General features: G+C 32.1%; 3 protein-coding genes and 1 long non-coding RNA gene across 7 annotated transcripts; 1 reads left to right on the forward strand and 3 right to left on the reverse strand.

Moving 5' to 3' along the window:
- Window positions 1-720: 720 nt before the first annotated feature.
- Window positions 721-8860, reverse strand: Atg18a (Autophagy-related 18a). Of its 4 annotated transcripts, none has more exons than XM_075306030.1 (7): window positions 8709-8860; window positions 5982-6116; window positions 5135-5306; window positions 4487-5070; window positions 2302-2445; window positions 1163-1290; window positions 721-1040 (listed from the first exon to the last, which is right to left on the reverse strand). In XM_075306030.1, the coding sequence occupies exons 2-7, from the start codon at window positions 6050-6052 to the stop codon at window positions 856-858; spliced, it is 1284 nt and encodes a 427-aa protein (XP_075162145.1). In that variant the 5' UTR covers window positions 6053-6116; window positions 8709-8860; the 3' UTR covers window positions 721-855. The 4 variants fall into 4 exon arrangements, with proteins under 4 accessions (XP_075162145.1, XP_075162143.1, XP_075162142.1 ...); XM_075306028.1 differs by having other exon boundaries at window positions 2302-2460; XM_075306027.1 differs by having other exon boundaries at window positions 2302-2460; window positions 8622-8858.
- Window positions 8861-9885: 1025 nt separating this feature from the next.
- On the forward strand, window positions 9886-16622 carry MED24 (mediator complex subunit 24). Its single transcript, XM_075306026.1, has 12 exons — window positions 9886-10063; window positions 12374-12460; window positions 12526-12683; window positions 12747-13393; window positions 13458-13826; window positions 13900-14096; window positions 14294-14463; window positions 14531-14720; window positions 15152-15514; window positions 15657-15769; window positions 15829-16344; window positions 16426-16622. Exons 1-12 carry the CDS (start codon window positions 9977-9979, stop codon window positions 16523-16525), a joined length of 2997 nt encoding a protein of 998 aa, XP_075162141.1. The 5' UTR covers window positions 9886-9976; the 3' UTR covers window positions 16526-16622.
- On the reverse strand, window positions 9993-11618 carry LOC142234833 (dnaJ homolog l(2)tid, mitochondrial). The gene is made up of 2 exons (XM_075306031.1): window positions 10933-11618; window positions 9993-10875 (listed from the first exon to the last, which is right to left on the reverse strand). Exons 1-2 carry the CDS (start codon window positions 11498-11500, stop codon window positions 10151-10153), a joined length of 1293 nt encoding a protein of 430 aa, XP_075162146.1. The 5' UTR covers window positions 11501-11618; the 3' UTR covers window positions 9993-10150.
- Window positions 16623-19836: 3214 nt separating the features above from the next.
- LOC142234957 (uncharacterized) lies at window positions 19837-20582 on the reverse strand. The gene is made up of 2 exons (XR_012721761.1): window positions 20107-20582; window positions 19837-20050 (listed from the first exon to the last, which is right to left on the reverse strand). It is a non-coding gene; the product is annotated as an uncharacterized LOC142234957 (long non-coding RNA).
- Between the last annotated feature and the right edge of the window lie 3127 nt (window positions 20583-23709).

The following is a 23709-nucleotide window of genomic DNA, read 5'->3' on the forward strand; positions in this document are numbered from 1 at the left end:
CGTTTAAGTATCTTTTCTTATTATAAAGAATAAATTAAAAAGAGAAAAATTTTATATATTGTACTGTATAAGAATCTAGTGGAGACTATTTGCATGCACATTTAGTAGTCGATGAATAACAACGTCACTTATTATGACTAACTGACGAAATAAAATATGTGGACATGAAATTATGAATAAAAGTTCAAAATGTGTTGATTTGTTTGGTGGGTATTGGTTTGTGGAGATATGCTACGTACATAGATATATAAGATGTGTATTTATATATGCGAATGATACTGAATGAATGTATCATTAAGGAAAGAAACAAAAAAAAAAAAAACACAAAAATAAAAAAATATTTCATTGCCTAAACTGAAGAGTTCATATTTTGTTGTTTTCTTTTATTGCAAATAAGAAATCTATACTTAAAATAATAGTCTTAGATAAAAGTTTGAAAACCGTTTTTTTTGGTATTCAAAACCACATAATCGATTATCAAACATAAAAATGAAAAAAAAATATATTAATTTTCAAAAGGCAAATACAAATGGATGAAAGCATTACATTCAACATTTCTAATATCGAATTTTACATTTCTTGAAAATATTTTTCTTATGAATATCAATACCCAAATTAAGTTTAAGGATAGAATTCAAGAAAATCGATCTTTCACAATGTAGTGACACAAAATTAACGAAATACATAATAATGATGTACAACTTGAAAAGAAGAGGGGCAGACGAATTATTAAATCATTTATTATAGCGATTTTCCAATCTATTATATTTTTAATATATTCCACGCGGACTTTCTATGTCTTGAACATCGAAATGTCTTCCAAGTAATATGTATAAAAAAGATTTTATCATTTATTTAAGATGAGGCATTACTAGATTGTCCCTCAGTTTTAACTGTTGCAGCATAACTATTTGATGAAGGCGACGATTTAGTAACTGTTTCGTCTTTGTTCGATGAGGCACCTGCCGAAGAACTAGGTGATGTATTTGCCGCAGTAGCAGTAGCACCTGCTGCTGCTGAGACACCTATAGATGGTGAGACTGATGAATCAACAACAAACGAAAAAGTACACCAAAAAGAGATAAAATAACACAAAGTTAATAACTCAAAGGTGAAGAACTAAATTAATTTCCAATAATAATAAAACATTATCATAAATTACCTCGGACATCAATAGCATAACATTCATCAAGTCGTAAATCATGTTTCTTTATCAATTGACATTCAGCACCTTCAACAGACGGTATTGAATAAACGTACAAATATCCATCTTGAGATGCTATTAAAAGCCTGCAAAAAATATCGATGAATATACATAAAAGTTCTATATGATGAGAATGGAATTTAAAATTATATTCAGTATATTAAAAATTGGTGACTTGTTTTAACATATTTCTATGAAGATTTTTGTCTATTGAAAAACAGTAGCCTCTATGCGTCTTTCAGAAGTATAAACAAAAAACAATATTTGTGATTTTGGTTTTATCGACCTAAAAAGATTATTTCAATTTGATTTAAACAATACGATTTGGAATGTGATTCATTTTTTTAAATACTGAATCCTATTCTTATTTATAGAAGACTACGTGATTTCTTCTCTTCTAAAGGCCGAGGTATAGAAATGTTTTGAAAAATATCTAAAAAACTACAAGTTAACATTTAATACTGAAATTCGACATTTTGAATTTAATTTTGTCATAATACTTTTTTGATTTTACCTTAATCGATTTTTTTTTATTTATTGATCGAAAAATTGTTATATAGAAGTGAACATGGCAGGATGAAATCGATCTTTGAAATCCTGGTAAGGTAGTAGAAATTTTATGAACATAAAAAGTCATCCTCGAACATGGCAACGTTTTGATGATTTGTTGGCATAGAAATATCTTCGATTTTATGCTTAAAAGTCGATTAGTCGATTTCGGTTTATTTTATCATTTGCAAGTACATAACTTAAAAGGAAGAAATTGTGGTTATTATCTATTTTCAAGGTTAAACTGTTTGCAATAATTCAGAAATTTTGTTTCCCCTTTTACTCAGGAGGGAGCAGATTTATGATTCCTTTTTAACAAAAAGTCGATCTTGACTTTGTATCCCTAGTCCGTGTGATAGATAAAACCAGTGGTAGTCTAGTCGACATCAAAGATGGACATTAATTATTTTAAATCAAATAGTCGATGAATATGTTTAGGGTTTCGACATCAAATTTTCGATTTTCGACTCTTTATAAAAATGTCGACTTTTATAAGTACACACATTTATTAATACACACATATCCATTCTATAATGAACTCTACTTACCTCAATTGTTTTTGTATCTTGGATATGGCACACATACGTCTAATGCCCGCCTCTGGCAAAGTGACTGAAGCAAATGCACGTCCTTGAGTAAAGACATCTGTAACTTGTGTTGGCAAATAGTTCGAAACAGTCTTGCTAAGATATCTAAAAAACGAGTAACTTTTTTGAAATGCGAGACGCGAAGTTTAATTTATGCATGTGTGAAGATTGAAATGATAGTGATAATACAATGACCAGGACGTGTTTACAAAGTAGTTACAATGAACAATACATTGATGTGCATTTTAAAAGAGAGTTAAATGTTGATTGATTCAGAGGAAATATATTAAGGTGTAAATATAAAAAAATAGAAAAGAAATTATAAAAATTATAATTAAAATAATATATACAAGCATAAGAAAAACAAAGCAAAAACAAAAGGATTACAAAAATAAATATTTCTAAGTGAAAACTAAAATACAGTGGCTGGCAATAAAATATTTTTTCGGTATTTTGAAATACCCCAAAAAGTACCTTTATGACTGGTCTATTCTATAATAAAGTACGTCATTTTAAACTACAGGACTAAGGAGGAAGAAATTGTGGTTGATATATATTTTCAAGGCTAGGTTAGGTTAGGTTAGGTGGCAGCCCGATGTATTAGGCTCACTTAGACTATTCAGTCCATTGTGATACCACATTGGTGAACTTCTCTCTTATCACTGAGTGCTGCCCGATTCCATGTTAAGCTCAATGACAAGGGACCTCCTTTTTATAGCCGAGTCCGAACGGCGTTCCAAATTGCACTGAAACCACTTAGAGAGATTTTCAAGGCTAAACAGTTTGCAATAATTCAGATATTTGTTTCCACTTCTACTCAGTGATTGGGAGGATTATGTATCTAGTGATCCTAATCATATTTGGTCTTTTGAAATAAGAACTTATTTACGTTTTTTTAATAATATTTACCGACGGTGAACATTTCACTCATGCGCTTGTCACGTATGTCTGACTATATCATATTTTTTGTCGAGACTGGTATCTTTCAATAGCTTAATAATATGAATTCCTTAATCTCCATGTCCAATAAGCTTGTATGCAAATTTTCATAAGATTTGTCAGAGATTTTGAGTTATTTGAGATCCATAAATAAATGCGGAAATTTCCCGTCGGCCCAGGTTTTGTATATGGAGATAATTACTTGAGAAATCTCCATATACACCCGATGTCCTTGGAAGCTGTAATTTTAAATTAAATCTCTGCCAACGTACCATCTGAGGCGGTCTCTTGGGAGAAAGTTTGCTTCATCAAAGCCACTCGAAATTCTTTACATTAAATTAATGGCCTGTAATGTCCATAACCTTTATAAATCGATGTTTCACCATTTTACTTCTATAGAAACAATATTCGTAACTGTCCAGCTATTCCTGCCATCTGTTGTATGGTAGTGGTTATTTAAAATTCCGCCCGTCCTAATTTATGGCATTTTATGTTTGTTTTATATATCCGACACATTACATTTTTTAACATCTAAACTTTCTATCTGATTAGCCCGACATTTGGACTTTTGTGTATTTTTCTTTTTTATATAGATTTATTTTTTTTTTTATTAAATGTCTATATAGACCAATACCAGGATTTAACTTCTTAAACTTCTGGAAGCCTAATTATTTTTTGAAATTTTGTGTTTTTATAAATTCTTATTCTGAAGATTGTTGTTATCTACCCATATTTTTATGTGGTGTCTATATTGTCTTGTGTCGTATTTTAATTTATTGGCCTGAAATTAAAATGTAGAGTTCTTTGCAACCCCAAAATATAGAGATTTGTCGTCGAGTCGTATCAAAAAATAAAATTAAGAGTTTTTTGGACATATAAACACATATGGCAAAATAGAATACTTATATCGGTCTATTTTTGGAACACTACACCTTAAAATTACAATTGGAATACTGTTAAAATGAGATTTGGGTACACCACCTGAAGTCGGCTCCGGTGTCGGAGTCGAGGCCAATAAGAAATGCTGAAATCGGAGCCGGAGTCGAGCAAAATTGACTCGATCCCACAGCCCTGGTCTTGTGAGTATAAATTTTTTAGGTTATTACAAAACACCGAGTTCATTGCCAATTTTTTAATTGCCACATTACATCCACAACCTTCTATTTAAATTAAACGTAAACCAATACAAAAACAAAAATATACATACCCCATCCAATCATCCGAACTTTGTTTAGTATCATTACTCTCCGTAGAGCTGCGATCCAAACGAAATATATGTATTGTTTCAGTATTCGAACTGGAGACCAGATATTCAGCACAATTACTAAAGGATAGCGATGCAATGGAAACGCAACGTTTAAGACCTCTTCTCAATTCAAATAGTTTAGAACCATCCAATGAGGAAAAAACCCTAATAACAGTACCCCTTTCACTTGCAGTAGCTATTTCGGTACCGGATGGACTGAATGCCAATGCAGCTAGAGGACTGTCATGGGCTGGTATCATTGTTTTAGCATGTAAATTAATGGCATCAAAAATTTGCACTTCTCCAGAGTTAACGCTGCCCGGATAGGCCAAGTAACAATTCGGAGCAGAACTTAAAGCACATAAACCGGTTGAATTACATGGAGTATCACGAATTGTATGTACCACTTTCATATCTTGTATGTTATGTATGTAAAGACTTTCCTCCAAACATACAATTAAACGATCTCGATTCAATTTAACAGCCAGTATGGAATTTGAATAGGAATAATTACATATTTCACTTTGTTTTTTAAAATGGCAGACCTAAAATTAAAAAAAAAAAAAAAGTTTTAACGATCCGAAATACAAGATTAAAACTAGAACATACCTTTAATTTTCTGGGAGCTCTTTGTGAAACAATGGCTACTAATGAGCTTTCGAAAAGACGTTCAATAAGAAATATTTCCTCTGTTGGACATGTATAGATTTTATCTAAGGTATTATCTACAGAACCTAAACTGTAAAGACTGTAGCCAGATTTTGTTCCCACCGCCAGAGAACTACAAAAAAAGATAATATTGTTAAACAAAAATTACAATACAGATGTATTCACCCAATTAGAGAGAACAAAGCGTTATAGAGACATTGCATACGGTTGAACCAAAGCACTCCATCGCTTACAAACCCGAAATAATGTTCCACCTTGTTCTGATTAAGGGTACGGTCAAGAAATAAAAACTCGTAATTTAATATAAAACAATCGATCGAAATAAGTTATTGGAGCTGGACCGAAGCAAGGTTCAGCAAAAAGATAAAACTCGGCCAAAGACTATGGATGTCGATGCCGAATTTGTTAATGTATGAAAAAAAAAAAACAAGTTTAGAGCACTTTACCGACTAAAAAGTCTTAAAAAAATAATTCGAGATTTTTACTACTTCTGCAGTTTTTAGGACTTTAATCAAATAGTTTGACATTATAATGTCAATACAGATTTTTTGGAAAATATTTAACTATTTTCTTCTTTTTATACCATAAAAGTAATGATAGAGGCAAAGAAGTTATTCACCAATTAGAATACATTTTTTTTCTTCTATATTTTGTAACAATGTTTTTCATTTATATGTTGCGTTATTTGTTTCGTTAATTTGTTTATGTATTATTTAAATGTAATTATTTCATCGTTAGCCGTTACAAGTGCTCTTACAACGCTCAATATATAGATATGAGTTCTTACGTTATATTTTGGTTAAAGTTCACAAACACTTCACCAGCATCCATATCTGGTCGAAATAATAAACTCATCATCGACAGTTGTAATAGGATGGTATTTTTACACTATTGCTGGTGTACTTAGAATATTTCAATGGATCTGCAAATAGAAGGAAAAAGATAAACTGCAATGAAACTAAATGTGATTGCATATTGACATTTTTATATTTTCATATAAATCCTGGGCAAAATTTGTTTTCGTTTTTCGAACTATTTAAAAATGAAAACTTAATACTTTCGACTTCAGCCAAAAAAAAAAAAAATCAAAATATATATGAGGTAATTTAACATAAGTAAGACCGATGCATATAGCCCCAACCATGGGATCGAAAAATTAAAAAAAAAAAAATGATTTTATTTTCAGAGCAAACAGACATAAAATTGTGCATGTGCACCGGAAAAATTCTATTAGTAGTTGTTCTCACTTTTTTTCTAAATCACTAAAATAGTTTTTAATTTTTTTCTAATTTTTAAAAAACATTTATCTTTACTAATTCTTTGTTTTTCTCGATTATAATTTATTATTGCTAGTTTTTTTCTAATTTTTATTTTGGTCAAATATTTATATGTATATTTAAAGATTTTTTTTTTGTAGTTGGTTATTTTCACAATAAATATAAAAAAATAAATAAACAAAATCCTGCACTTTAATTATAAGACCTTGTCTTGTTGTACATGTAAACATTAAATAAACTAATAAATGTTTGCATATCTACTACCAGATGAATGTGAATTAACTCCAAGATTTTGATGTTCTGATTTCCATATCCAATGAAATTTTTGTGGAGTCATGATGAAATTTCGTAAGTCCCCAAAGATGTTCTTTATTTTAAATGCACAGGAAATTAATTTGCGTTAATTTCTTTATAACTTGCTTTTTTCATATTTTTAAAGGGAAATTTATTTTTTTTTTGTGTGTTTCAAATAGGTTGAAAACAGATTAGGAATTAATAAAATGGTACAAATTATTTAAATTTAGCCGAAAAAAATGCTAAATCCTTTGTAGAAAAATTTCGAATTTTTGAAAATATTTGATCACAAAAGTTCCAGACAAGCGTTATAATGCATTAAAAATCTTAAAAAAAAATTAAAAATGATTTATTCGTCAAAATATCACAAAATTTCTTAATTTACATCCAAAACACTGAATTCGCCTCACACCTTAAGAAGTGATGCAAATTCAGTGCAGCGGTTGTTGAAATGGTGGACATCCCTCCAATGACAAGCCCATGTTAAATTCATCGCTTCTGCGTCAATTTGGCACCAATTCCGGATCCAAAAGAACATTTTCACTACTTTTTGGCGACGCTTTTTTTTGCTGGGTCATGGTGAAAGTTTAATTATGTCTGGTATGGATACATTTCCGGTTAAAAAAAGTATCCACGTAAATAATTTGAAAGGTGCTATTTAAAATACATGCATTTTATTGATTATTAATTAACCAAATAATTAATTTGAAAAAGTGATTCAAATTATTTTGGCTTCCACTCTGGTTGATGTTTCGGTAATTTGTACAATCCAGCTGATTGCTCATAAGTAAAAAAAAACCCTGGAATTTAAAATATTACATGTTCAATTTCGTGCTTTTCGCGAATATATTTTAGTATAAGTACAAACATGAGTGAATATATCTAAATACATTCTACCAGATTAGAGTGGTAGGAATAACAAAAAATAAATAGAACTCCAGAGATAGTTTTTAAGGAATACTTATTGGCATTAGTGGAAAAAGTGATAAATGGTAATAAACTATGCTCTTATATCTGAAATGAACGTTTCTATTGGTGGTGACTCCTATCATTGGGACGAAAACAGAACCAGACTGCATTCATTCCTTTTTAACTCATTTTTACTGAGTTAAACATAGAATGAGTACTGGCCGACTCATTAACGAGGGAAAGTAGTATCACAATTTAATCAAATCTACGTGTGTTTACAATAAACGACAACCAACTAACCCAAAACAAAATAAACAGAGGTTAGAAGATCTTGGATTCTGATTACAAGCCTTTGACTTCAATTACGACCCATGATTTAGTTTCAATTTATTGAACCCTTTTTTGAAACTTCAAGTTTACAGCTTCAGTTGCAATAACTAACTGCTTGTATTTTACCAAGATTTTTTTCCGAATATCTTTTCATCTCTGTTTATTACAAGCTCAGGTTGGTCGTATGATTCAATTCTTTCATAATATCCAAAGTTGACAAAGTCTAGTCTGGAATTTGGTTAGCGATATGTTAGTCATTTGCGAAATGGACAATCGCATTGAGGAATATAACCTTACGCATTTCAGTCAGCTGCTACCAGCTACGTCTTAACACATAAAAAAAATTCATAGCGAAGATAGTTTTCTTTGTACTATCAACAAAAGTATAATTTGATTCAAAATTTACCTATGGATGGATATTAATACTGCTACAATTTCTGCAATGAATTTTCTTAATTGTCCCTATAAAGTCATATCCCAGGATAAACATGATTGGTCATAGAATCAATAGAAGGCGTAAGTAAAAAATAATATAGTAATGTAATGATTAACAAATAAAATCTAATTCTTAATTATATATTTAAAGAGTCCATTTCTACCATACGCTGTTTACTTACCCACCAAGAAAGCAAAACAAAGACAATAGCAGCTCTCAAATTTTCTATGCAAAATGTTTTACGATTGTCTTTTTTTTTGAAGATTACCTTTTTACTTGTGGCTACAGAAATTTAATTATTTTGTTAAGCCTGTGTTGTTGTTTTCTTCTTGAAAGGCGTAGTTAAAATTGTTTTGTATTTTCGCGTAATTCTTTGATTATAGACCAACAGCCCATTTCCAATAACAAAACGAAAGGTAATGACGGACAAAGGCAACAAACGTCAGAGTCGTAACACAATGTAAACGGCAGACGAAAAGCGAAATATTTTCAAATTGACGTAGTAGATAGGAAGATATTTTCAAGTTATCAGTTGATTACAATTGTATTATTAATATTCTTATTGCTGGCAGAATTTTGATATTCAGTGAGTGTTTATATTCAAATATATTTTATTAATGGTATTGGCGTAGGCGAAGTGATTTTAGTTAGTTTCAGTGAGAAGTTTGCCAAATAAAGATGTTATATTGAATTTTATAGAAAAAGAGATGGGACTTGTTTCGGTATTTTAACTAATTAAGGTCTGGCAATATTGGTAGGGATATTAAAATATAGACGAAAGTGACTCACTGCCGTTCGCTATTGATTCCGTTCGGAAATAAGGTTAGTAATAGTACTCATAGTTCGTATTTTTCACCACAACACTAAATTAAAAGTACAAAAATCTATATGAAGACGATTATATTTATAAAAAGTTGCGAAATAATGAATAGAAAAGATCTAAGGAATTGATTGTGAACCATTCTGTATTTATAATTTAATTAAATTAAAAAAGTAACCGTGAAAATAAGCGGGGTTTCAGCTTGAAAACTGAACATAGTACTCAGCTATAAGCTGAGTACTATGTTCAGTTTTCAAGCTGAAAATCAGCTTATTTTCACGGTTACTTTTTTTAATCAATTAATTTCGAAATATTAAATGGTTCGCAATCAATACATTGGATCTTTTCCATCCATAATTTGAAGAGACTTGATAAAAATGTTATCGTCTTCATAAATATAATTGTACTTTTAATTTTGTGTGTTTGGTGAAAAAACCGAACATAGTACTCACCTATAGGCGGTAAGCGCAGAGAATATGTGTGTCTGACCAGTTCATTATAACATTATAACCAAACCGTCCCTGATGTTGTGCCTATTGGGTAGTAGCGAATGATGACATGGAAATAGTATTGATTCGAAGTGGGTAACCCTGAATATACGCTATTGTCTATATATTGACATCACTGTTTACGCAATTGTTTATAGGAGCGGTGTGTAAATAGACGATTGCATTTTGTTGGAATATTAAATAAATAATAACAACCCAAAAGTGGATATGAAAGAAAATAAGATTATTAAACTCATTCATGTCGCTTGGCGTGAACGTTGGAATGATAGCCAATGGGGCATAAACATTAAAAACGTATGTATATTTGTAGCTAGTGTGGTAAAATCTAGACATTCAATAAAATTTGAAGGATTGTCAAGAATGGTGGTTTCTCTAAATTCGTCAATAAACAATTCCATCAAATGTGGGGTCCTCTGTCTTTGCGAATGCCAACATCAATTGCCTTTGCTTCATAGTCAACTGACGAGGAACACGTATTTTAACAAGTACAATATGATCTCCAACACATTCTCCCCGGCCTTTTATTCCTTTGCCTTTCAAAGTGATCTTAGTATGTGATTCAGTTCCAGGTTCCAAATTCAATTCGAGATTCTCATATATTCCCCGAACTTTTACAGTACCGCCCAGAATCGCTTCGGAAAGTTTTATGTATTTTTCTGTTAAAACGTTATTTCCAAAGCGTTGATAGTATTTTGACTCTTCAACATTGATTCGGTAGTTTAAAACTTGCCCCGTCTTAGGATTCTCCACCGATATAATATCACCAGTCTTACAAGGAGGCACATGTATGGTTAATTTAGTTGATTCTTGTACGAAACCACGGCATTCGCATAAATCACATTGATTGCGGTTAATGTAGCGTTTTCCATGGCACTGGTCGCATACGTTGAGTGCAATATACGTTTGTGTCTTCTTTTTTATCTGACCACTACCATTACATTTACGACATGGCTCTGGCGCTATTCGTCCAGCCATTCGCTGAGAATTTCCATTACATTGGGGGCATTTGCTCAAATATTTAAGATCCACAATTCTTTTAACGCCGTGCACGGATTCTAGAAATGTTATTTCAAGTTTTTGATTGGTTTGTGATATTAGTAGTTTATCTGTAAGAAAAATATACATAATATGAGATTAATTCTAATTCATTCCATAAAACGAACCATCGTTTGTAATTGGGCTTTCTGTTTGTGAGTCCTTTAGGGATACATTTCCACTAGGTCCTCTTAGTAGATTGACTGGTGTTAATTTAAATTGCTTGGATGATTTTTGCGCATTAGCCATTTCCAAAAACAATTTTTCATCTCGGATCTCTCCCATTTGATCGTATTCCAATTTTTTAGACTCGTCGGTTAAAATGTGATATGCATTCGATATCTCTTGAAAACGTTCCGAAAACTTTTGATCATTACTTGAGTTCCCTGAATCGGGATGATATCGTTTTGCCAATGTGTAATAAGCTGCTTTGATTTCTTGTATTGTAGCTCGTTTATGAAGTCCCAGTATTCTGTAGTAGTAGTCCTTCGGTAAACGTTTTCTTTGTTGCGACTCAATTACTAGCTCAGATTTCTGTTGCTCCTTTATGCGTTGCATTTCCAATTGACGGTCGGGATAATAAACGTTTGGTTTCTTTTTAAACTGATAGGCGATGGTGGCGCATTGGATATTTTGACACTTGTGCGAATTTTGTAGTAATAGTGTATATCGGAGAGAAGTAATAAGGAATTTCATTGTGCTAGTTTGGCTGTTAGCCTTAGAGTTAGTAAAAATAACGTCTCTTTGATATATGGACAAAATATACACAAATAAAAATTCAATTGATAATTGATCAATTGTCAAAAAAAAACATGTCTGATTTTCAATTAAAACCAATAACCTCTTAAAACTACATACTACAACACATAGGGTAGGTATTGAGTAATTAATAAGACCTCCCACGACCAGGTAGTTTTAGCCCAACTACTATGAGGAAAGTACAACCGTCAAGTTTTTAGATACGATTGGATTCTTAAAAACTAATCGAGTTGACGAGTCGAATGTTATATTTGTGAGCAATTTTTTACCATGCATGTATGGAAAATGTCTATACTAGATAAACCAGGTAAATCTTTTGAATATTAAAAGACTTTGAACTAAATGGACATAAAAATTAATGTTAGACTAGTTAAGATATACTTAAAAAAAGGTATTTAACTGGGATATATAATACAATGATATAAATGCGTTTAATTGTTAATTTTCTCTTATGGAAAAGTGTGCCACTTTTTTTAAAATGACTGTGCCACCTTTTTTTGACTTGTGACACTTTCTAGAAATTCTCATTGATCTCATTAATTACCAAATTTATATTCTATACTTTACATTTCAATCTCGAGAAGAAACAAACAAAGTGATCGTTGTAAGATATTTTCAGGGAATTCATTGCCAATTTTTCACTTTAGCAGATTGTTCTTAATCTGACCTTTCGAAATATAACATGCATATAAGAAAGAGACCACCATCTACATTCAAAGCTGGAACGAAGTCAATATAAATTTCAGGTTCTCCAAACTGCTTATTACAATAATTATATTGTTTCATTTTTCTCATTCAATATTCTTACAGGTTATTCCACGTGGTGCCGGTGGTGATGCCTATAATCTCTCCGATTGTATATTGCAACAGGCTCTGATAGGTTCTACCGCTAACCCCGTAAGTAGATTATTACGATCGATACCCATTACTATTAGTTTGAATTAATTTTTCTTCTATAATAGATGGTGCTAAACTATCTGAAGCATTCATTATGCTCCCATCTGGTTTCATACGCCGCAGTGTTAAGGCGAATTTCTAAATATGATCATTTCGATCGAATTTATTGTTTGACTTCTCTCCTAGATTTTGTGGATTCAATTTTAGATGGTGTAACATGCAGGTAAGCACTATTACTCAAATAATTATCAATATCACATCGCTGGATTTACGTTTACTCTTTCAGAAGCAAAGTAGAAGAATCTATTTTGCCGGGGGCAATTGTATCATTGGTCGATTGGTTAATGCAAATTTTTGCTACGGTAACCACCAACTATGAGATGAATCACGAATTAAGTGCTGAACAGTCATATTTACATGACCAATGTTGTACTGTTATTGAGAAATTGGTGAAAAATCAATTTATCTTAGCTATTCTCTATGTGGGTCGTCAAGAAGATCCAGATAATTATAGTAAAATACGTGAGAATTATGCAACAATTAAAACATCTTTAACTAATTCCAATTTTACACCTTCGCATCCGAATGTTGAGAAATATCTACAGCAATTGGCTTATATCGATGTTCATCATTTGGATATGAAAACATTGGATGTCGATCCATTGCCAGAACCCATATCGTATTGTGTACAACCTTTATTGGCTGTGGAAGTTTTGTTAAATCCCTGTAATGATACCTCATACTATGTGGCAGAGATGCAAATGCTCCAAAGATTAAAAAAGTTTTCAAATACTCGATTATTTTATGAAATCATTCGTGCCGGTTTTGTGTCACTTAGTAACGTTGTTGAGACCAGCCATGATACCATGTGGGGTGCATTTACATTTTTCAAAGTGCCACAAATTATAAAACAATTGCATGGTCTAAATAGAGGTAAGATGAAATTTGTCTATTTCGATTTATGTTTGTGGTAACTAATCTCAATCTACGTATGCAGCTTCGACGGAACCGACACCAACTGATTTCATTCCTGAAGTGGTTGAAGCCTTCGAAATGCTCCTCGAAGACAATCTTTTGCTCGATCTTATGGACTCGAAATGTTCATGTAATATCATTGACTACTTGCTAAACGATTGGGCCAAACAACATTTGGTTAATGATGTTCATGTGAAACATTTTGCTGCCCAAAGGGATCAGGAGGCTTCATTGTTTTTGCAAAAACGCGAATGGGGCAATCAAACTCAATCCATAATTAATTTCATTATACGGGCAGAAGTACCCTTATCTGGTATATTAAAAACACTGAGTACTGATTATAACAAAGTGCAAGAAGCTCTTTTGGGTGTATTATGTCAAGTATTAGTGGGTAAGTCATTTTTGTAATGTAATTAAAAAAAAAACAATTGATTATACATTTTTTATATTTTCTTCAAACACAGGCAATAGTTTTGATTTAATACTGTCTGTTGCTACTGTAGAGGGGCGCCTTAAAACGTTTGTCTCGCGTCTTATACAATGTAATGAAAACTCAAAACAAATTCCGGGCGAAGTTGGAAAACCATCAATCATACGTTCGACTTTATTTGATGTTTCATTTCTGATGTTGACTTCTATTGTGCAAACGTACGGATCAAGTGTAAGTACGCCCTATAATATGCCGTAAATAATTGGTAGCAAAGTGGAAGTGTGTAGTCTTGCATGACAAAGGCGGCGGTTCGTTTAATTGGCAAAAATATTTTTCATTGGGAAATATTTTTGTGATAGTTTTTCTGTTTATGAATTCTATGCAATATCACTAAAAAAACGTTACCATTTTTATTGTTTTCATATTAGGTGGTTCTAACAGAAAACGGAGATAGTTTCTTCGAAAAATGGGTTCGTGAATGTATGGTAGAACGTAACAAGCCAAAAAATCCTCGTAATATGATTGCTATGTGTGATGAAAATATTGTGGATGAATTATTGCTAACTTTTAGCAAACCTGATGCTCAATTAAAAACATCGTAAGATTTGTTTTATGAATACCTACATTTCACCATATACTTGATTTTCCATTGGTTCACATTTCAGAAATATAACATGGCAGGACATTTGTATTAATTTACCTGGCGTTCTTAATCATGTTCTTATATCTTGGGAAAAGGAAACTCTTTCTGCGGCAGACGTTAAAAATTTATTGGACAATATTAAGAGGCGTATGTTCTCATTTTCTGTATGTGGAACGGCTTTCCTAAGTGCTTTCATGCATTCAGTTAAAGATGTAAGTAAATTATATCCATATTAATCACCTTAAATATTTATAAGAAAACTCAAAAGAGTCTATAAATGCTGAATCAATTATTTTTCGTTAAAAATATTTTATTATCATATAGATATAAAAACATAATTTTTATGTATTAACACAAAAAACAAATCAATGTAAAGTCCCTATTATCAGATTTTTTATTATTTATTGCGTATAAATTGTATAATGATGTTATATCAGATTTTAATCTCAACGATAAGGTTGAGATTAAAATAGACGAATTCGAACGACATGGACAATAAATTTGGTACCATTTTTATGGAGGCGTTACAAGTCTAAATTCTTGCCACCATTTGATGTCGAAGTGATTTTCATTTATCTAATGTTAAGGCATTTGTTTTTTAAGATTTTTGCTCCATTTTAGTTTCTTTTTTTGTTTATTTCAGAAAGAACTTTTGAAGCCTTTAAATATGATACAACAATTCCTAACACCAGCCGGCAATGATGAAATGTCCTCACAAGAAAATATTAAAGAGCGTCTTGGTTTGTCGTTTCAAATTATTCGTAAAATGCAATATGATGCCCATCCGAGTGGTAGTCTAAAATCCCGTAGTTTGACATTAACACAGAATCTCGTCTCGCGTAGCCCATTAATTGAACAATTCAAAGATGTTTGGAGTACAGTATCTGAACATGGTTGGGTACCACCAAGGGCGGCTCAAGTTATTGAATCACTTTTACATGCCGGCGGGCCGGCCTGGCTTTCATCACAGTTGGTGGAAGAAATGCTTAAATGTAAATATAAAAAGGTAAGCACTTGATTATAATCTACCATCTTGGAAATGAATTCCAAGTAATTAATTAAGGAGGAACCAGAAGGCATATTGGAATTTACTAGCCCATATTTTTTACTGGCCTACATGACAATATACTTTTTTGTATTATTTTCAGGATATGATGAAGACAATGGATATTATATTTGCTATATCCCATTTGGATATTGAGCGGACTACAGAGGCTTTACTAACACAAGTTGTTCCTCAAATTATCAATAATCGACAGGGGTAATTCGTATTACTTATTATCCTAAACATTTGCAATATTTTGAGTTCTTTTCTTTTAGTGATGATATAAACGAGCCCCAATCATATGTTTTGGCTCGACTTTGTGTTTATTGCATAATATCAGCTTTGGAGACACGAACACAAACCAATATGGGTCAAAAGAAACGTTCACGTTCGAACGATGGTGAAGAGCTGGACTTAAATCACGCAGCCAAAATGCGTAAAATCACCGCCGATGGTTCAGATAACTCTTGTTCCAATGATTTCCTTTCGGAAAATAGTCTACTTTTAGGCTCCTCAATGTCTTCCATGCACACGAATATGCGTGAAAATCCAACACAACTTCGTGAACCTTTGCAATCGTCAATTTTGTACATATTTAGGGTATTTCAGCAATTTGTTAGCACCGAGGAATTATCACCGAAAATATACTTTGTCTATCAGTTCATAACACTTTTGGTCGAGTGTGGAAAGGACCGAATACGACCAGTTCTTAAACTTATACCAACAAATCTTATCAACAATTTGTTAAAAGTAATGTTGACGGATGACATAAATGTTGGTTTGATAACCAGGTATGTAAAAATTTGAAAAATTTGACAATTACCATAGCTTCTCCAATATGATTCTATTACATGTTTTTGTCATTTTAACAGACTTTACGATTTACGAATGAATACGGGTCGTCTAGCAGCTGTATCGGATTTATGTCTATGGCGTAATATAAAATTGAAACAACAGAGTATTCAATTATAAATAAATTATGGGTGGTTTAGTATTGTAAGACATTTTGTAAAACTTATAGCATGGAAATAAAATAAATATAAAAATATTTTACTTAAAAAGTTAACAAGTTTAATGTCAATTTTATTTAAATTTCAAATACACCCATCAATAGGGTTTATGGAATCATTAATAGGGCTGTTTTCCTTTAACAGCCCGCGCCGATGTTGCCAGATTGTATTTTGATAAAGTGCTCTTCTTCGATTCACAATAGCAATCGAAAAACATGAAATTCAAAGTGATACAGTGTCATAAATAATCGCAGCAGTAAATATTTATTACTAATTAGAGCATTTCATTCATTAAAAATGCAAGATTTCACTTCTTTTCTGTGATTGTTTTTAAACAGCTGATGACAGTGTTGCATAGTTTTGGAGATGTCCTGGATAAGCGAGTACTCAGGTTACTTTTAGTCCACGGCTTAGGGTATCCAGTGCTAAAAGAAAACACCTAATATTTAATGTATTCAAAATGCAAATGCCAATGATTGAGAGTAATAGACTAATTCCACAACGGTCCTTTGCGTATAGAAAAAAATTCATCAACGAACACATGTCTGAATGAATTTTTACACAGAGTTGCAATTCTCAAGAAAAATGGTTTCAATGTTTTGATTTTGTCTCTTGACATCAGTGATGCGTATAACGCTGTGCGTGTAAATACACTACATGAGATGTTAGTTGAATCTGGAATTGACAGTAATTACTGTAATTGGATCCGAAACTTCTTGTCGGAAAGAATTCTGACCTTAGGCAAGGCGGAAGTTGTGGTCAAAGACGGCCTGCCTCAGGGCAGTTGTCTTTCACCTATCCTTTTCAACATTTACACGGCGGCGCTTCATGCAATTGAGGATGAAAAGACGCTCATTTTTCAATATGCCGGTGACTTTATAATTATGTCCTTTGATAAATGTTTTGAAAAAGCCAAACGAAACCTTTTCTCCAAAACAGCTCTTTTCTCAGACGAATGTAAGAAACTTAATCTAGATTTCAACCCTCTGAAATGTAAAACCCTGTGCTTTTCAAGAAATAACACCAGAATCATTGGCCTCGAGATTGGAGATAAAATCATAAAGCAAACCAAGAAACTGAAATTTCTTGGTAGAGTAATTACCAGCTCTCTTAACTTGAAAGATCACTATGATGCAATAGCTAAGGAGACCGGTAATAGAATCAATCTTTTAAAATGTGTGACCTCGATCCGTGGTGGATTACATCCAAGCTATGCCCTCAACATTTATAAATCTGTAGTACGATCCAAGATTGAATATTCCAGGGCAACCACTGCCATGCGCCTAAATACGTTAACAAGAAAATAGAAAGTATGCAAAATAAAATGCTGAGAAGATGTCTTGGGGTCTCTTTTTCAACCCCAAATCATGTGGTATATGCCCTTGCGCATGAATTGCCCCCTTCATATAGGGCGAGGTTACTCACAGCCAAAGAATTAATCAAAATACAATATAACAACTGGAATTTGTATGACACTATATCTGACAATCCGAAAGTGAAATCTAGTTATAGTAAAGTATACTATGATTTCAAAAACATTTTTGACAACATTAAACATGTCTCTAACACCATTTTTTCAAATATCATTTCAGTAAGGTTCAACCTATTATCTGGGAGTAAAAAAGACACGCCAATTGAAGTCCTAAAAGCAATATATAATAAAGAAATAGCTGACTACAAAGCTGATGACTATGACATATACGCAACGGATGCGTCAGTGGGAAGCTCTTCAACTGGCTGTGGTGTCCTAAACGTGAACTATGACCAATAATTCCATTTCAAAATTGATATCTCAATGTCTTCTACTTTTGGGGAACTGTGGGCCTTAGTCAAGGCCTTGGAAATTGCTATAGAGGATGAGTCTGAGAAATGTGTTTTTTCACTGATAGCCCTGGGGCCGGCAAGATTATTGCAAGTGTAAAGACAAACAACTATATTGCTGCCAGCTTCCATGAGAAACTAGTAAATTCCAATATTAAAAAATGCCAAATAGTATGGATACCGGGTCATAGTGGTATCAAAATCAATGAGGTGGCGGATGATATAGCTAAGCTGGCCAGGGAAGTGGGAGCTCCCATTAGGGCTGATCTTACTCCAGATGAGGCCATAAGGAAAATTGAACTCTGTCTATGGAATGAATGGAATAGAGAATACCAAAATATTTGCAATAACAAAGGTAAAACCTTTTTTAAATTGTGCCCTAATGTTTTACAAAAACCCCTTTCTGGTAATATGCTATCTGATTCTAAAAATGCCAAAATACTAAATCGTTTGTTTACTGGACATCTGTATGATAAACCGTTTCTACATAAGATTGGGGCTGTCTCAACACCTATATGTGATCGTTGTTGGGTGCCTGAGTCAGCACACAACACGATTTTTGAATGCATCAAATTTGATTTGACAAGAGGAAAGTTCGATTTCTTCAACAAGTACCAAAATATTGTCGATATTCTCGCCACTAAAGACATAAATCTCTATATGGAGCTTACGAGATTTATAAATGAAACAAAAGTACCTATATAAATATAAGGCCTTTTAGGGCAATCGATTCACCTGAAACAATCTGTGATATATATTTTTTGCTGTGATATTTATTGATTTATTTATTTTTAATTATACTTTGCAATTTCATTCCTGTGATATCGTTAATATAGAGCGAAGAAAGACGTCCTTTTGACGAGAAAATACACACACTCTTTATTTGAAACACATAGACTCATATATGACTATCATCTTAGTACTGGAACATCAAAATCAACACACCACACCATCACTCACACCCAGCCCTGGTTCTGGAGAATCAACGGCTGTCATCGTTCTACAACAGATCTACAGTATGTCAAGAAAGTGTTTTGACAATAGGATAAAACTTATGTTTTGTTCCAAAATTAAATATAATTAAATTTATAAAATATTTTATTATGTATTTTCAAAACGAATTAACAATTCGATTTTTACTTCAATTATTTCTGGAATTTGAAATATTTGGCAATGTCAAAAGACTTTCTTGACATCCCTGCCAACATTTTTGGAATTTGACGACACTTCTGAGAATCTCCACCACGTCGAAAACAATCGTATACGATATCAAAAACTCGTCGGAAAAGCGCCGTCACTATTGAGAAGTTGTACCACGCAAAAGTTACTACAAAAAGGTTTCGCATGAGTGCAATTATTAGGTGCCTTTATAGATCAATTTAGAACGACGCCAATAAGGGACCCTCCAAACAATCAGAAAAAGTGAATTTTAAGATAGTTGTAAAAGAATCATTGTGGTCGAGTAAAACACGTTTGTTTAGATATTTATTAATTTGTGTAAACATTTACAAATTCTTAAAAATATAACATTTATACCACTATCACATTACATTTTAAATAATTTTTGGCATTAATGATGATGTTGAGTTACAAGTAGCGAGTTACATGTTGCAGCGTCTATCAACTAGTGTTTTTATTTGATGGAAGCAGCATGTCTGTAAAATATCTGAAAAACAATCACTTTATTCCATTTGGAAAATCAAAAATTGTTCACCAATATACCTTTCGCAATTTTAAGCGTATAATCTATGTTTTCAGAACTTTATTTTCGTTTTTATTTAATTAAAATATAACAAGCTGGTTGCGCTTGGCGTTTCACAAAAAATAAAATCGTAGTAGGGATGGCAAAATACTTTCATGTACTTTTTGATGTACCTTTTCATGATGGTTGAAGTGACATTTACGAGTCTGTGGTAACGATGAGGATGAAATGGAACTTTGAAATGCTGGCAGGGATACTGTATACAAGATCTCCTCGAAGTCAACAATAGATGTAGGCCTTGTTTGTGGCTCATCGCTCGATTATACCCTGGCTTTTGATGAGAAAAACATCGCCAATAAAACAAACACCAAAAAAAAAATGCAAATCTAAAGATAAAGAAGGAGGCAGTCAACGGTAGATAGCGCTGCTAAATCCATACGATTCTTAGACAGACGTAGACCTCAAAAGAAATACTCCCGGTCGTGGTTTACGAATATGCCAAAATGTTATATTGCCAAAAAATTAGTGACCCCTTACAGGTATTTCTTTATCCATATTGATTTTCTCGTCCACCAGAATATTGCTTTAAAATATCAAATTTTAACTCTTAAAGGCCGGTATGCACCTCTAGCGAAATTTTCGGTAGCAAAAATTTTTTAAGTCTACAACAAAAAAACAGGGCTGTGTACACAAATTTTAAACCAGCTAATCGCTTTCAAAAATTGTTAATATATGTTCCAAATATTCCTCAAATAAATTGTTTATTATTTACAGACCTTTTAAAACTTTTACGCACACAATGATTGTAATAAATTAAATGTTTGCTGCCAAAATATGCTTTTGACAACCCTGCTATTTTCATTAGAGGTGCGTACCAGCTTACGAAATTGAACGCTACCGAAAATTTCGTTAGCATAAATAGCAATGCATTTCTTATGGGAATGAAATTTTTCGCTAGAGGTGCATACCGGCCTTAAGGTGAGTATTAAGTTCGAGTTTAGCCGCTAAAATCGCTAAAGTGAAATCAGTAAGAAAAATGCATGAAATTATACATATTTGTTGCAAATTTTATTATAACTTGATGGGGAAAAGCCCAAAGCAAATTTTCACAAAGTTTGTATTCCTTAAAGGCCGGTATGCACCTCTAGCGAAATTTTCGGTAGGAAAAATTTATTTAAGTCTACAACAAAAAAACAGGGCTGTGTACACAAATTTTAAACCAGCTAATCGCTTTTAAAAATTGTTAATATATGTTCCAAATATTCCTCAAATAAATTGTTTATTATTTACAGACCTTTTAAAACTTTTACGCACACAATGATTGTAATAAATTAAATGTTTGCTGCCAAAATATGCTTTTGACAACCCTGTTGGCCGGTATGCACCTCTAAGGCCGGTATGCACCTCTAGCGAAAAATTTCATTCCCATAAGAAATGCATTGCTATTTATGCTAACGAAATTTTCGGTAGCGTTCAATTTCGTAAGCTGGTACGCACCTCTAATGAAAATAACAGGGTTGTCAAAAGCATGTTTTGGCAGCAAATATTTAATTTATTACAATCATTGTGTGCGTAAAAGTTTTAAAAGGTCTGTAAATAATAAACAATTTATTTGAGGAATATTTGGAACATATACTAACAATTTTTAAAAGCGATTAGCTGGTTTAAAATTTGTGTACACAGCCCTGTTTTTTTTGTTGTTGTAGACTTAAATAAATTTTTGCTACCGAAAATTTCGCTAGAGGTGCATACCGGCCTCTAGCGAAAAATTTCATTCCCATAAGAAATGCATTGCTATTTATGCTAACGAAATTTTCGGTAGCGTTCAATTTCGTAAGCTGGTACGCACCTCTAATGAAAATAACAGGGTTGTCAAAAGCATATTTTGGCAGCAAACATTTAATTTATTACAATCATTGTGTGCGTAAAAGTTTTAAAAGGTCTGTAAATAATAAACAATTTATTTGAGGAATATTTGGAACATATACTAACAATTTTTAAAAGCGATTAGCTGGTTTAAAATTTGTGTACACAGCCCTGTTTTTTGTTGTTGTTGTAGACTTAAATAAATTTTTGCTACCGAAAATTTCGCTAGAGGTGCATACCGGCCTTTAACATGGATTATTAAAGAAACGGTGAAGACTCTAGAAGGTGAAGAGGGGTGTGATCCAGGGGTGTACTGCGGAGACATCCTGTTGCAGTTCTAAGGGCAGCGTTCTGACAAGTCTGTATGTTATTCCACTACGTATCACTCGTTTGAGGTGTCCACACTAGCGCTGCATAGTTTACCACTGACAAAATTTTCTCTAGAAATGAAATTTTGACAAAATTTTCTATAGAAATAAAATTTTGTCAAAATTTTCTATAGAAATAAAATTTTGACAAAATTTTCTATAGAAAAAAAAATTTGACAAAATTTTCTATAGAAATAAAAGTTTGACAAAATTTTCTATAAAAATAAAATTTTGACAAAATTTTCTATAGAAATAAAATTTTGACAAAGTTTTCTATAGAAATAAAATTTTGACAAAATTTTCTACAGAAATAAAATTTTGACAAAATTTTCTATAGAAATAAAATATTGACAAAATTTTCTATAAAAAAAATTGACAAAAAGAAATAAAAATTTTACAAAATTTTCTATCGAAGTAAAATTTTGGAAAAATTTTAACTATTAACGGTAATTTTCATGTAGCTCCGTTAGGCTTTAACTGCCAGTTAACAGAAAGTAAATTGCAAATACCTTGTCTCCAGTTAACTTTCGACTGAAACATTTTTGCATTAGTTAAGTTGAAATAAAATTTTGACAAAATTTTCTATAGAAAAAAAAATTTGACAAAATTTTCTATAGAAATAAAAGTTTGACAAAATTTTCTATAAAAATAAAATTTTGACAAAATTTTCTATAGAAATAAAATTTTGACAAAGTTTTCTATAGAAATAAAATTTTGACAAAATTTTCTACAGAAATAAAATTTTGACAAAATTTTCTATAGAAATAAAATATTGACAAAATTTTCTATAAAAAAAAATTGACAAAAAGAAATAAAAATTTTACAAAATTTTCTATCGAAGTAAAATTTTGGAAAAATTTTAACTATTAACGGTAATTTTCATGTAGCTCCGTTAGGCTTTAACTGCCAGTTAACAGAAAGTAAATTGCAAATACCTTGTCTCCAGTTAACTTTCGACTGAAACATTTTTGCATTAGTTAAGTTGTACATAATACGGTTTAAAAGTTCGTTAGTTAACCGAGTACTAACGGAGCTTTGTGAAAATGATATGAATTTAATTTGGAAAAATGGTCCGCTGGTAGGAATTTTGGTCCAATTTTGGAAAAATCTTGGTCCTAAATAAAAATTCATTGTGGCAACGCTGCAACCTGCTGAGACATGCGGTAAACGATTTCTCTTCTGAACACGGCAATTAAGATATATACTAGAGCTCCATCGAAGAATCGGCTTCGGCCACGAATCGACTTTCGGTGTCAAGAAAAGTTTTTTGAATAAGGTTTTTTCGACAAATTCGGTTTTGAGAACGTTTTTGCAATTCTCGCATGGCCGTAGCTCGAAAAACGAACGACAACGAATCTGTCAAAATCCAGAAAATATTTTTCTCATCGA

This window comes from Haematobia irritans, chromosome 4 (assembly GCF_050003625.1).
Source record: "Haematobia irritans isolate KBUSLIRL chromosome 4, ASM5000362v1, whole genome shotgun sequence".
Taxonomy (NCBI): domain Eukaryota; kingdom Metazoa; phylum Arthropoda; class Insecta; order Diptera; family Muscidae; genus Haematobia; species Haematobia irritans.